Raw genomic sequence first — 15,165 nt, 5'->3', positions numbered from 1 at the left:
AACTTGTCAATGGCTGGGATCCAAGGAGGCATTTTGGTCCTGTAGTTAGAAAGCTGTATTTTCTTTTTATTCCCTTCGAGATTATTTTTTTCTTATACTTTTTTTGTCTGCATTTCTCAACTCATTATCTGTACTGACCTTTGGCAGCCATGTTTATTACCACATTTCTTGGTGTCTTAAGATCTTCATAGGGTCACAACTTCAAATGTCTTGACAATAATTACACGGCAATACCTCACATGAACATAATTAGGGATGAATCCCAGCAACTTCGGTTGTCCCAATAACGTTTCCAGTGTCACCCTAAGGTTAGTATCGCCACGACAACATCATGCTTTGAGCTGCCTTCGTCAAGCCACGGGCTAATTGCTTATAAGAGAAAAGTCTTGATATTAACAGGATAGACTGCAATTATATTTAGTTTATTTAGCTTAATTTTTACAAGTATTCATCCTACTGAATGAATGGAAACCCTTGGCTTTTAGGTAGTTACCTAACAATTGACTGGCTTCTAGCCATACGCTATGAAAGATGGTTGTTTGGTTAGTGTATTTCTGCTATTTCAAACCATTTTCATACACGAGAGATGGAAGGATTTGTCTGAGAAACCATGGGATACTGCATGCTAACATCATAAGTTAGCATACTTTCAATCACATGGTAAAGTATACCCTGCAGAACAAGCAAGCAAGCAACTGGACATCGTATGCAGGATGTCCAGTTGAGGCTCCTAGTGTAGCCTCACTGCTCCATCGTCAGCATGTATGTGAGCGTTTAGGATCCATGGGGTGTTTTGTTCTGTTCTGTCCTGCTTGAGGAACTTAAAACGGCTTACATCAAAAATTGACTCTATACGTTTAGAGACACTCAGTAGCGATCCTGATGCACAATTGTTACAACATCAACATTGTTATTAAAACCTTGTCACGTGAACCGCTGCTTTCAACGCTATTCTTCTCATAATATAGCATAACATACACCCTCCACCCCCACATGCACTTATAAATGTAAAAATATTTAAATATTTATGGCCTTTTAAAATTTTTGTTATCTCTATTTTTTTATCTTGGTAATTTTAAAACTTCTATTACCTTAGGCTAAGTGAATTGTTTAATCTCGTCAAACAAATTTTATTGTAATGGGAATCAACCAATCAACCCATTGGATATTGAATTCCTGGATAGAATTGAACAGGGATACTGTAAACCAATACAAAGCAATAGTTAGCAAGTTTTCAATCAGTGTTGCATGAACAAATGTCATCTGCAATTTAACTTTGCAGATGCACCATCCTGAGAATATGAACGTACTTGAAGTTGGAAGATTGTTGCAGTGCATCCATCCCACAAAGCACTTTGTTGTGTAAACAGGACCTGGCTGTGCAGTTGGTACTCTGATCTACCCTTGATCTGCCCCATTGCATTATGAAGTGGGGCTAAGGGCAGGAAGGCTAAACAGGGCCTATTGTTTGGTAGGATGAAGGAGTCATTGGGGTAAGAAGGTTTGGGTTACTGGAAGGAGGTCCACCATTGTGAATGGAAAGAAGGGAGAGGAGGGCAGGGCAGAGCCAACTGCTGGGCATAAGGGGTTGAATTAAAGTGGTCCGCACCAAGGATTAGGTGACTGCTAAACAGAGCTCAGTGGGTATCCAGTCCAGGACCTTTTTATGTGAAGGTCAGGCTTGATGGATTCTCCAAAAACTTGTGATGCTAGATACTTTGACCTGTTCCCACACAATGCCCTCCTGATGATAGAAACCTTTGACCTACCTTATGTCTCATAACCAACTTTAAGCAAGAAAAAAAATTATTTTATGCATGTTGGGGATCCTTAGTTGAATTTCTAACCTGGTACTGGGGAACTCTCCAAGAGATTTGATAGGAGCTGCCAAGTGCTTGTCCGCCAACAAACACTTAAAGGAATAGATTAACAGCCCTTGAGTTTGAACAGTGACCAGTCATTCTCAAAGAGGCATGATTGTTGAGTGTGCTGTTGATGGAAAACTCCAAAATATATGCTGACATGAGTAAAAATAGTTCTTCAGATCCACCCATCTTTCTTTTAAGTAGTTTCAGCCAGTGGCATTTAACCTCTCACCATCTCTCACCGTGGTGGGGGTCTGGGTGGGGGTTTCTCAAAAATTAACTGCACTTTTACTTTGTGTTCATCTCTGATTTCACCACCACTCACAGAGATTTTGCGAAGAAGTTGGTGGTCTTACTATAGCATCCAAGTTACTCACATGCTTCACAGTGTAAAACTGTGAATACAGGTTTTTTGTATTAAGCATGCCTCAGTGTGTCAGTACATTCTCATTTTAATCATTTTCTATGTCTTTAGATTAAGTTAAGATGCATGCTCTCCTTCTCTCTCCCCTCTTGCTTAGTGCTGTTGTCTTTATCTATTGTATCTATCAAATCATTAACTCTCTGCACTCCATCAGCACTAACCTCAATGTTTAACTGCTTCTGCAGCTTTGATTTATTATGTATTAGCTGAGTTGGGATCAACCTGCAGTTTCGTTGTGTTTTTTGTTTTTTTTTTAGTTGATTTGATTTGAGTCGAGCCATTCAGTTAAATTTTATGGCTTGGGTTAAGGTGTTGTTCATCTTTTGGTTGTTTTTTTTCCAGTCTTCACCTCTGTAATTTGTGCTTATTTTCTCCAAATTTTGAGTTAATAACTCAAATTTTCGAGTTAGTGCTGCCAATCAGTAATCTGCGTTAATGACATAATTTCCTTGTTACCCGGAAGCTGAAGCCCTCAGGTACAAATGCTACAGCTAAGCTACCGGTATTACATCCAGTCATGAATGCACAGATCGCTGAGTATTTTCAGCGTGGTTTCAAAAATGATGAAATCCTTGTGTTATTAGCTGAATCACATGGCATTACTATCAGCAAACGTACTTGCGAAAGCACCAATTTGTTGCGATCCGGTTTTGAGTGTGCGTTACTCTGTGCCATATGCTTCCAGGTAACAAGAAAGTGACCTCATTCACATAGATTACTGATTGGCAGACCTAACTCAAAATTTCGAGTTATTAACTTGAAATTTGGAGAAAAGTAACTCAAAATTTCAAGTTATGTTTCTCCAAATTTCAAGTTACATTTCTTGAAATTTCGAGTTAATAAGTTGAAATTTCGAGTTAACAAGTCGAAATTTTGAGTTAATAAGTCGAAATTTTAAGAAAATAACTTGAAATTTCGAGTTATGGATACTTGTTTTTTTTTGTTTTTTTTAGTGGCGGAAATGGGCTTCCGTACAGACCTGTATGCTCGCAGTTGGCCCAAATATAACATCCTAATGTGCTCTATGACACAGTTGGCCCCTTTAACAACCATAATTACATAGAGGCCGTGTGACACGACCACCCTCGTATACAAAGGAAAAAGAAGCGTTATCTGTTGTGCGATCACAAGAAATCGGGCCATCTAGGTCTTTCCAACTTCTCCATCTACGACATTTCCCAAAACACAAAACCTTGGTCAGGAAGCTCCCTCAGCCCACTAGGTCACCTGTAACTGCCGACTTTTTTTGTCCCTCTTTGTATGACATTCTCTTTCACAGCTCGCTTAAGAGTATGTGACCATTTACACAACAAGACGTGGGAGGTATAAAAGAAGCCTCCGCAGAGAGTCTCAGTGCTGCTTAATGGGAGCCCGGGGCCTGCCCTCAGTCCTGGAGCCTTTCACACATCTTGCTCCCTGCCTCTCCAGTTACTTCCACTGTCCTCCGGCAACAAAGACCCAACTGACTGCCCTCTCCTTCCCAGACCCTATCAGCGTGGATCCACCTGAGATTTCCCCTCAGTATCTCTCCAGCATCTATGGAAATGAAGTGTCTTGTATAACCCTGTAAATGAGGCTGTACCTAATTAAAAAAGGGGACTACACAGAGTACCCAAAGTGACTGATGTTAATTCTGTAATTCTAGCTACCGCCGAGCTAAAGAGCTAGGTCTCAGACTGTGTGTGTGCTTCTGGTTTTGGTCCATAAACGCCCCCAGAGTGAGACTGTACTCCTTTGGTGAGTCTGTGTGCTCCGGTGCTCTGAGATTTAACTGTACTGAGTGAACTCTGGTAAGGCTCTAACCACGACCGAGTCCTGATCCAAAGACGACCTTCTTTTACACTTTCAGCACAAAAAACAGTCAAAACGAGAGAAACATTTTAAACTGCTGCTTCAGGTGGTGAAGGACACATTATCATTCAACCCCCTTCCAAAAACCCCCATAAAAGCCACAGTGTTTCCCACCAAATCGTCCACCACAGACACATTTTATCATCAATTGGCACTTTGCTGCTGTTGATGACCGATCCTGCCCAAAGAGGCTTGCATTCATCCCATGAGAGCCTCTCTTTGTACACAACATTCCTCTTCTGTGGTATTTAAAACATGTCTCCAGACAGTAATTCTCTTTTGTTTTTCCACCTCTGACTTCCCCTCTCACCTTCTTGCTCTTCTTACTCTGTTTCCAGTTTCTCCCTCTCTCTCCCGGATTCCTCCGCTGTCCCTCCTCTCAAGTCCCCTCTCCTCCGCACCCACCCCCCGTCCCCAAACACTGATCTCAGATTAACGTGAACACTATCCCAGGTAAAGTTTGCACCTGCTTCTTTAGGCAAAGCTCCTTCCACTGATTCTCACTGATTCCCAGTTTAGGCGAGAACAAAAAAACTCTAGCTCGCTGTTGGTTCTGCCGGTAATTCCTGCGGAGCTGGACGCGGACAAGAAGCGCTCTTCCATCAGGACATCCAGCTGCTCTTCATCACTTCGACTGCCTCTCTGTACTCCCTCCATCACTCCCTGGATGGGATACTGCTCTGTGGAGATTGCCACTAGACTAGTAAGGTGCTAGATGTTCATCTCCTGAAGGCAGGTGAGTCCATCATTTTTGTCCTTCACTCTATTTCAGTATTTTCTGAATTTATAACCCGACTGTGGTTATAACAACAAACCTGTACTGTTTTAAATCAGCATGTTTTCATGCTGCAAATACAGACTATACCTGTATGTCACAGGAGTTATGGGGGGGTGAGTGTAAACAAATAACACTTTCTATCTAAAATTGTTGGGATCATGTGTTTTCTTCTGGTGATGATTCCAGTATTGGATTCACGTTAAAGGGTTGCAAACTTCATGAGTAAAAATGCCTGTTTTTCCCCTTTGTTTTCCCCCCTAAAACAACCTTAAACTCTCAAATGTAAATCTTGATTTTGACATTACTTTATTTTCCACTTTTGGAACTGAGTACAAAAAAGCCCCCAAAAAACTGTGAGTTACATTTTGATCACTGTTTGATCTTGACAATCATATCTATCTAAAAATCTTTATATTAATCCTCATTGAGTGAATTAACTTCTAATGTTTCTTTAATACAACATGATTGGTCTCTTTTTGAGTGTGACCCCAGAGATAAAGAGATAAACACCCTTTAGTGTTGTGTTCGGGCTGTATCTTAATTGCCACCTTAAAAGCCACTAAAAGGACTTAATGCCAGTCAGATAACATGGTGAGTCACAAGAGTGAAAAGAGCAATTGTGGTTAATCTTTCTGTTAACAATGTATGATGAGAGGCTGATGACATTACAGCAGACCTCTCTCAGCAGTGCCCACTAACCTTGGCACACCTGAATGCGATTTAATGTCCGCCTGAGCAGAATTCACACATTAGAGAGATTTGGGAGACGTCTCGAATTGGCCTTGCATTTGTTGTGTATCGGTTAAGTGCAGAAGGTGCTGTGGGGGGGATTCACATAAAGATTCCCAGATCATACTAAGGTCTATTTATTGCATTAAAAATGAAAAATAACAGTTTTCTTAATTTTTGGTCGATAGCGCAGAGATGCTCCACATTTACTTTCGTGCCATGTTGGTCGACTAGCTTTTCATAGCTTTCATTCATTCACGTATAATGAAATAAAACCATATCTTTTCATTTTAAATTATATAGTTTATAAATATTTGTATAAATGCTTCAATAAATGCGCCTATATATGTCAAAACTGCTAGCCTGCAGCTACAGCGAACACTGTTTTACAAACTGAACTACCCAATGAAATATGCAAACTTTTAAACTATTTACTAGTGCCCAAACCAAGTTACTTGGAGTGGTATTAACCTCGTTTATCCATGAAGTCATTTAAATCCTATGTTTAAAACAAAACAGACACATCATTGTTATCAGTAAATTACCAAACGGCTTACAGGGATTAGATTGTTCTTTGTTAGGTGGTCATTAGAAAGTAACTATCTCTTGTAGCTTGCAGGCAGCTAATTGGTAAAAAGTTTTTAATGAAGCATGAAAGCTGTGCAGTTGTACCGAACGCTGGCTGGAAAAACCAAAGTCTATTGAAGCCTGTGATATCTAGAGGGAACCAATTTTAGCTGTACCACTATCTAATTGATTGCTGACTATAGAGTCAGTACCTCCTTTTTGGAGTTTCATTCTAGTTTATTTAACAATTAAGATTAAATGCTATACGATGACTGTAGACTGCCAACTTGGCTGTACATCTGATTTTGCCAACGGGAAACTTGCCAAACCAGGCCCCTAAGGGCTACTCCAAGGACCTTAGCAATTCAAACCTGCTCACTTAAAGCCATTAGTGCCCCAGCGTTTATGCTCCTCTCCCTTCAGCCAACAAGACATGGATAGGTCCCAAACAGAAGTGGTAATGAGGTCCTAAGCAGCCTCGCGGCTTCAGACAGAGAGACTCTGGAGCAGAGCCGGCCGGTCCTGTCAGCTGCCGGGAACTCAGGCACAGAGAGGCCTGTGGTCCACTGTTGAGGCTCACATGGGACTTTAAGGCAAATGTGATCCTGACACATTGTTCTGGTATGCATAATAGGGCCTTTTCAGGGCTCCTCATGGGAGCCCTGGGAGCCTGATTTTAAAGAAGTAACGTGACGTTGGTTCGTTGGTTCTACCTCTTCACTTCTTTTGTCTCACAGCCTTGCTTATGGGAAGTTGTCCTATGACTCATGCCTTCCTGCGTTTCCATTAGCTTTAAGGAAAATGCAGCACAGATTAAGTAACACCACTTTAAATTGTGTCTCTGCTTTTTTGACAGAATGGTCAGGCCAGGCTGTCCAGTCATTCTGCTCCATATCTTCAGCATCTTTGCACACACAAGAGGTATAAGACATGCAAATATTGAGCTAGCATACCATTCTCTTCCTCAACTCTTACAATTTGATGAGCTCTTGTACATTATTTTTCAAGGTAACACTCAGGATACGCTGTATCCGTATGGACCTGGCCATAGGGATCTAGAGACTCCAAAGATGGACGATGGAAGTTCTCCTGAAATTACTTTACTCATCCCCTTTATTTTCTTCAATATCCCTTACCGCTCTATCTATGTAAGCCCTGAATTCCACAGTCCTTCAATCAATATCTTTAAAGCTAACTAATGCTGGACCATGAAACTGAAATAAAAATCCTCTTCTTTCCTCTCACAGGTCAACAACAATGGTGTAATCTCCTTCAACGTGCAGGTTAGCCAATTCACACCAGAGGCTTTTCCCCTGAGTGACAGCAGGTCATTTATTGCTCCACTCTGGGCAGATGTGCACAATGGCATCCGCGGAGACGTGTACTACCGGGAGACCACCGAGCCAGAAATTCTCGAAAGGGCAACACAAGATGTCCGGAAGTATTTCAAAAACATGCCCACCTTCACTGCCACATGGGTCTTTATTTCAACATGGCACCAAGTCACTTTCTATGGAGGAAGCCAGACAACTCCGGTAAAGTTTTAACTCTGGCATAGTTTGAATTCTGGTCATTCACTTCCACCAGTATGTGGATAGGAACTGGCTGATCAAAAGGGGAAAATATGCCCCACGTGCATCTGCTTCATCTTCATCTGCTGTATTTCTCATGTGTACACAGACTTTGGTACTGTATATAAATGTGTGAGCCTCAATAATTGCCACCTGGTTGCCATATATGATTCAAACACACTCATTATAAGAACTAACATGCCATTCAGACATAATGCTATACACGTGTGTTTGAGGATATTTTATGGTCCCTATGCAATTTTCTTTACCATCCCAAAGAAAATGAGGAAGATAAAATAATGTAAATACGTTAGGTTAAGGACCTGTCCAGGGTGTACCCTGCCTCTCGCCCTACGACAGCTGGGATAGGCTCCAGCGCCCCCCGCGACCCTGAAAAGGATAAGCGGAAGCGAATGGATGGATGGACGTTAGGTTAAGTGTTATTTGTAGCTATATTGTATTTTTTTGTTAGATGCATGTAGTTTACCCAGCTTAGCTTGCTATATTTTACTTTAGACTTCTCAAATCTAGCCAACATCTGTTTCTGGACAAGTAAACAGTTATTTTGCAATTTAAATGTAATTAATGTGTTTTGGGTGGTTTAGCTGCAGAGTGAATTACTAATTCGAAAGCTTACAATTCATCCCCAGCTCACCAAACATGTCTGTAGGATCCATAGCAACGGCCATGAAGTGGCAGACCACGTAAAGTTACAGAGCAGTGTCACAAACTGTGTAACAATCGCCAACGCTCTGATGACTCAGTGAATGCAGAGCTTCAAATCGCCATTAACATCAGCACAAAAACTGTTACTGGGAACTTCATTCAGTGGATGAGCAGCTCCTGTTTGTGTGTTGGTGGTCCACTACTTTAGTCCATATAGTATATGTGCAAAAGGGGCTCATGCAGTAAAACCTGCACCACTCAATAATGTTTTTAACCAGCTAAAACTGCCTTTTTCTATCACATGAATAGGTTTTTGTATAGATAACACATTAATACAAATTGAATTATGAGGCAGGAGCAAAAGTTAAACAAAACCTTTTCAGGTATATTTATTAATAGTTTATCAGTTTAACTACAAAGCAACTCACTACATTGTTCTATTTGTGTGGCAGAAAGCTATCCACGATTAACCCACCAAGTTGAAAATCTACTCGTTTTTGGCAGTTAGTGGGTATTTATTTCAGACCCGGTGTGTGCCTGTGTGTATGTGAAACAAAAAGACTGCTGTGTGTATGAATGGTTGAAAGTAGCTTGTTGTGTCAAGCTATGTTAATGGTTAGTAAGGTTAGATAAGTGCCATATGAGAGATCACTTTTTAGAGAAACACATAAGAAAATATCCAGGAAGTTTTCAACTGTTTCAGTTTGTAACAAGGTGGGCAATTCTCATCACTGTACAGAGCAACATAATTTTAAAATGACGCTAAATCAGGAACAGGTTTTTTGTATTTAAGTTTCCTGTCTATTTTGTGGGTGTTAATTACATGAAAAAAAAAAAGATTTTCATCCATTATACATTTGTTTAGTGTATATTCACTTTTCTTCTTTCTTAAAATCTTTTTAATCCATTTGTTTGATTTAAAGGTGAACACGTTCCAAACTGTACTCATCTCAGATGGCGTGGCATTCTTCAGTATGTTCAACTACGCCGAAATCACATGGAGCACAGGAACAGCCAGTGGTGGAGATCCATTAACAGGATTGGGCGGTACAACAGCTCAGGTATTCTCACTGTGCCTCCTAATTTCATAAGGACAATAAGGCTTTTCGTATACAGAAATTATCCTCTGGACATTCAATCTGATATGCCTCACAACTCTCCCCTTTTTAGTCAGGTTTTAATGGTGGAGATATTGGCCATTTCTTCAACCTGCCGGGATCGCGGTCAAATGATGTAGTGAACATTGAACAAACAACTAATGTAAATATTCCTGGGCGCTGGTTCTTCCGTGTAGACACTGAGCTGATTAATCCTGCCAATGGCTGCAGCTACAATGGCAAGTCAAACATCAAACACTGATAATGTGCATGCAGGCTGACTCTTTGCAAAGAATTCTTCACTAAAATTAGTCCATGAAATGCTACTTTGTTCTACATCCTTTCCAGGCCGTTACTACAGACGGGGAGAGATCTTTTGGCTGTCTGACAGATGCTCACAGCGGTGTCGCTGCCTCGACATCGATAATGAGGTGCAGTGTCAAGAGGCTCCGTGTGGGCAGCTTGAAACCTGTGAGCAGCTGGAAGGAGCCTTTTACTGCCAGCCCACTCGCACCAGCACTTGCGTGGTATTCGGAGACCCCCACTATCACACCTTCGATGGCTTCCTCTATCACTTCCAGGGGACCTGCTCCTACCTGCTGGCTCGGCCCTGCTGGGAGGTAGCAGGGCTGCCCTTCTTCAGTGTGGAGGCCAAAAACGAGAACCGTGGAGCTGCCTCTGTTTCCTGGCTTAGAGACGTCACAGTGGAGGTGTATGGTCACCGAGTTACGCTGCCAAAAGGAAGTTTTGGAACAGTCCAGGTGAGAATCTATGGATACAGAAGATAAGCACATAGCTGCGTTCCTCCTGGATACACTGTCTAGATATTGGTTAATGATTTCTACCTGTTCCCTTACCAAAACATCCTTTTTTCTCTCTTTAGGTGGATGGCTTGGTGAAGACTTTACCAGTCCAACTCCAGCTTGGTGCTGTCAGGGTGTACCAATCTGGGGTTGCCATTGCTTTAGAAACTGATTTTGGACTCTTGGTAACTTACGATGGCCAACATTACGCATCCATCTCCCTACCCAGCTCCTACTTCAACAACACTTGTGGCCTTTGCGGCAACTATAATGATGACCCTGCCGATGATCCCGTACTACCTGATGGCACTGTGGCAGAAAGTGTAGTGGAGCTGGGAGGCAGCTGGAGGGCAGAGGACACAGACTGGAGGTGTACAGATGGATGTGCACAGAACTGCAGCATGTGTGACCCTCTTGCAGAAGCTTTCTACTTTCGGTCTGACTACTGTGGGTTAATTAACAAAACTGATGGACCATTCAGGGACTGCAGAGCTGTTGTGGATCCTACAGCCTTTGTGTACAGCTGCGTTTATGATATGTGCAGCAACAAGGATAACATCACTAGTCTATGCCAGGCCATCCAGGCCTATGCACTGGCTTGTCAGGCCCTTGGTGTCACAATACGACCTTGGAGATCTCGCACCTTCTGTGGTGAGATTCAGTTTGCTTAATGCTAAATTTGACATGAAAGCACTTATCTACCATATGAAATCAGAATTAATTTCTTCTCCGTTATTGTTTCTTAGCTTGGTCTTGTCCAGACTTCAGCCAGTATCAAGTGTGCACAAGCGCCTGTCCAGCTTCCTGCTCAGACCTCACCGCTCCCTTGTACTGTGCTCATCCTTGCACTGAGGGCTGCCAGTGTGACCCAGGCTATGTTCTCAGTGGCAGCCGCTGTGTACAGCGTGAAGACTGTGGCTGTGAGCATAATGGCCTTTATTACCCCCTTAATACGACTTTCTGGGTAGGTCCCAGCGGTGAAGAAGGAGAATGTACCCTCCGGTGTACCTGTGGGCCTGCTGGGGAAGTTTCTTGTTTCAATGATTCCTGTAAGGAGGGTGAGGTGTGTAAGGCAGAGGTTGGCCTGCTGGGTTGCTACCCTCGAAGAGAAGGGGTTTGCTCAGTCACCCAAAACTCAGTGACATCCTCCTTCGATGGCACCTTCCTGTCGTTCCCAGATGACAGCTCTTATTACTTACTGAAGCTGTGCGCTCCAGTGCCAGCCAACGGCTCGATGGTGGAGGTGAAGCTAGGCCGGCGGTTGGTCAACAAAGGGCCTGCTTGGAAAAGACCTGTGGTAGTTACGCTAGCTAACGTGGAGGCACAGATGGGAGGGTTGGATTTTGATACAGTCAAGGTTAGTATTTCTTCATAAAAAGTAAAAATCTTGTGGGTTTTTTTTTTGGGATCTGGGAAAATAGCGAGTGGAGACTTCTGCACTGCCGCAAGTATATGAACAGATTCGCTTTTATTGAAACTGAAAACGCTGGAATTGTGATTTAGGTAGACGTCTAAGCTGAAAAAACTAATTCAAACCCAAGCATAAGCAGTAGCAATAGAAATAAACAGCAAAAATAAATGCATTAATTATTTTTATCAGCCAGCAATGGTCATCCGGTAAACAAATGAACACAACCACAGTGGGACTACAAGCCAGTCAAGCCTACATCTACTATGAGTCCCATATCTGGAAAAATAGGAAGAGTAGCAACAGAAAGAGGGTCCTGGAATAAAATCTGTACCAAATCAAAAATGGGGATCACAAAGAATGCCATTTTCTTACCAGATTGGCCAGGTCCAGTGCTCCAGTTGCCAGCAGAGTGGCGGTGGAAACTGTGCTACTGTTGGCCAAAGACAAAGGAAAAAGATTTGTGGATATAATGAAGGAGGATATATATGCATGAGGTTGTTTTGACAGATTAATAGCTAGAGATGAGGTGAGATGGCAGCAGATAATCCACTACAAAGACCCCTAAAAGGAGCAGCCAAAAGAGGAAGAAGAATAAGTCGTAGTGTTAACAAATGGGTTGTTAAAAGAGGTTGTATGTGGCTAACAGTTAAAGCTGTTTGGAAAATGAATAAGTTCTCTGAAGTGCTTGGGAAATGATTGCATTAGCAATGTAAACTGTTAGCTAACACTATGAATGAACAAATTAATTGCTAAAATGGCTATCTGCAAATTAAAAAAACAACGTACCAATATTTTAACTAAAGGAATGCTAGCTAGCTAGCTAGCTAGCTAAAATGAACTGGAAGTTGTTAGGTAAAAGAAATAGATAAAAGGCCTCCAATATCTTCTGAACGACTGAGAAAACTTTGTTTTAGCATATTATATTAATGCTTACATAAAATTGTTGAAGAATTCTTTAAATAACAGAAACAGAAAAAAGACCCTCTTACTATCTGTGCACAGAGGTTTTCTGGAAATTCTGATCCAGGGAGCTGATTGGTCACCAGACAGTGAATTCATATCTTCTGATTTTCTTTTCTCTAATCTCAAACATAATCTGCCCCCAAGCGGGTCATGTCTTCAACTTTAGTCACAAAATCTTGCTTCATAATACACATCTCTGCTGTCTGTGTTGCTCAAAAATGTTAGCTTATTAGCCTATTAAAGGTTTTCTAAACATGGAAAAATGTATCTAACTTTAGCATCTGTTGACACAATAGTTATATATTATAGCCACATTAATAAACAAGAGAGCAGCTCTCTTTCTTTGGAGGTGTAATCGTTGGACGCTATGAAACTGGAGAAATTTAATAAAGTCAAACAGCCAGAAGCAAAGAACACAACTATGTTTGCAGTCCACAATCTCTCTCCAGTCATTAGAGAGCCTCATTAAAAGAAAAAAAATGTTTGTGCTGAACAAGGCTGATGTTAAGACTTAAAAATGATCTCAGCATATCATCATTTTTGTTTGCTTTTAATCACCTGTAATAGGCTTGAGATTTGTTTGAGGCAATATGAGAGTGTGACCATAAAAGCATGTCTCAGACATTATAAGTCTGAAAACTGCCATCTGGTTTTGGCATTAATTAAACTAACTAGTTCACATAAATGCACTTTGGAACATGAACGGTTTTTTAATGAAGGCCTTCTTGAGTCCAATGAAAATGAGGCTTGGAACCAGCTGAATATATTTCACTTTTTTATTTTGCAGGTGAATGGTGAACTAGTGTTGCTCCCATACGTCCATCCAATGGAGACAATGATGATATACAGAGCGCCGGGCAATGCAACAGTGGTGGAGTCCCGCGGTCTGCTTCGTGTCCACTACACACATCAAGGATTCCTCAATATCTCCCTTTCAACCCTCTTCTACAATGTTACATGTGGTCTTTGTGGTGTTTTCAATAGCAATGCAACCGATGACCTTCGCCTACCCAATGGACGCCAGGCAGAGTCAATCGAACAGTTCACAGACGGCTGGCGCTCCATTGCTGATGATCTTACCTGCAATGGCGACTGCGACGACCTGTATCGCATGTGCACAGACTTACGTCTTTATCAGAGCCCTTGGATGTGCGGCAATATCAACGACCCCGGGAATAGTTCCTTTCTTGCGTGTCACGCAGTGGTTAACCCCTCGCCATTCTTCAGGAACTGTTTGTATAACATGTGCGTGAGGGAAGGGAACCGCTCAGCCCTGTGTTCTTCGCTGCAGGCTTACGCCACCGCCTGTCAGGATGCTCAAGTAGGACTTGCTTCATGGAGGAGCACCACCAACTGTCGTGAGTAACCGTTTTGGCTATTACATCTATATAAAAGATGGACCATTACGTCAACCATTGGCTAGTGAGGGCCTGTTGTCAGGTCTCAAACTGAGCATTTTCCCTGGCGAGCTTGTTGTTTTGAAAGGCCATGTTACAAACAGCGGGAAATGACTGTAAAATCAAGGCATCCCCTAAACTATACACTGCATCATCTTCCATTTTTAGGCTAACAGGGACCATAAACTTAGTCCAGATGACTTCATAGCAGCAGCTGAGGCCATAAACATATATAAAAGTGATTACTTAAAGCACAAATGAAGGGCACTGAACGAAATTTTTCTATAGATTTTCACACAGCTGGATTTCTTGTTGAAATCAGAGCAGTCACCTCTTGCTGGTCATTAGAAAGATCAGCAAGTTGTCGATTATCAAACTCTTCTCTGTAGATCCAAAACAGAGATGCATAGACGGACTAAATCTAATAATTAAGTAAGTAAAGTTTATTTATAAAGCCTTTTCACAGACAAGCATTCAAAAGATGTAATCAAAATAAATAAACACTGGGATGAAGCATCGTAAAATATAATCGAAAAGCAATAGCAATACAAAATCAAGTTAAGATCGCTTTTTAAAGAAGTCCACAGAGTCAGCTCATTGCAGTTGGGCTGGGAGACTGTTCCAAAGTCTTGGTGTCACAGATTGCAAGGTCTTTAATCTTTCATTAGGAAAAAACAAGAAATTCTGAGCCTGTGATCAAAGACTGTGAGCAGCAGTGTCTATAGTAAAAATTTGGTATAAATAACCTGCAGTGTGTCCAGACTATTTACCCCCAAACACATATAAATGAATTCTAAAGTCTTCTAGGACTTTGCCAAAACTCTGCAAGAAATATACATTACTAGCTAGTGGCTAAGCTATTGTTCTGTTTATCCATATTGGATAAGGAGGGGGGATCTGAAGAATATCTCAGCTGCCATAGGACATGGAGCAGGGTACACCCTGGACAGGTCACCAGTCCTTCGCAGGACTGAGAGAGAGAGACAGCTATGCACACTTACTTTGAAACCTAGGGCCAATTTACAATCACCAATTAACCCAAT

General features: G+C 41.7%; 1 protein-coding gene and 1 long non-coding RNA gene across 2 annotated transcripts in view; one reads left to right on the top strand and one right to left on the bottom strand.

Moving 5' to 3' along the window:
• The window catches only part of LOC309715928, a 22,725-nt gene extending 9,712 nt beyond the window's left edge, over positions 1 to 13,013 (bottom strand). Inside the window, exons 1-2 of the long non-coding RNA XR_014279333.1 lie at positions 12,697 to 13,013; positions 12,135 to 12,192 (exon numbers count right to left, since the gene is read on the bottom strand). This is a non-coding gene — a long non-coding RNA (uncharacterized lncRNA). The remainder of the gene's footprint in view (positions 1 to 12,134; positions 12,193 to 12,696) is intronic.
• Positions 7,063 to 15,165, top strand: part of tecta (tectorin alpha) — a 27,940-nt gene continuing 19,837 nt past the window's right edge. Inside the window, exons 1-9 of the mRNA XM_082549394.1 lie at positions 7,063 to 7,135; positions 7,223 to 7,362; positions 7,462 to 7,749; positions 9,375 to 9,512; positions 9,622 to 9,787; positions 9,897 to 10,309; positions 10,432 to 11,002; positions 11,098 to 11,708; positions 13,513 to 14,083. Of these exons, the coding sequence (XP_082405520.1) occupies positions 7,072 to 7,135; positions 7,223 to 7,362; positions 7,462 to 7,749; positions 9,375 to 9,512; positions 9,622 to 9,787; positions 9,897 to 10,309; positions 10,432 to 11,002; positions 11,098 to 11,708; positions 13,513 to 14,083 (2,962 nt within the window). The 5' untranslated portion in view covers positions 7,063 to 7,071. The remainder of the gene's footprint in view (positions 7,136 to 7,222; positions 7,363 to 7,461; positions 7,750 to 9,374; positions 9,513 to 9,621; positions 9,788 to 9,896; positions 10,310 to 10,431; positions 11,003 to 11,097; positions 11,709 to 13,512; positions 14,084 to 15,165) is intronic.

This window comes from Aulonocara stuartgranti, assembly GCF_965226115.1.
Source record: "Aulonocara stuartgranti genome assembly, chromosome: 10".
In the NCBI taxonomy this organism is placed as follows: Eukaryota; Metazoa; Chordata; class Actinopteri; order Cichliformes; family Cichlidae; genus Aulonocara; species Aulonocara stuartgranti.
Note: the sequence above shows the minus strand (reverse complement) of the source record. Positions and strands in the feature narration are given on the sequence as shown.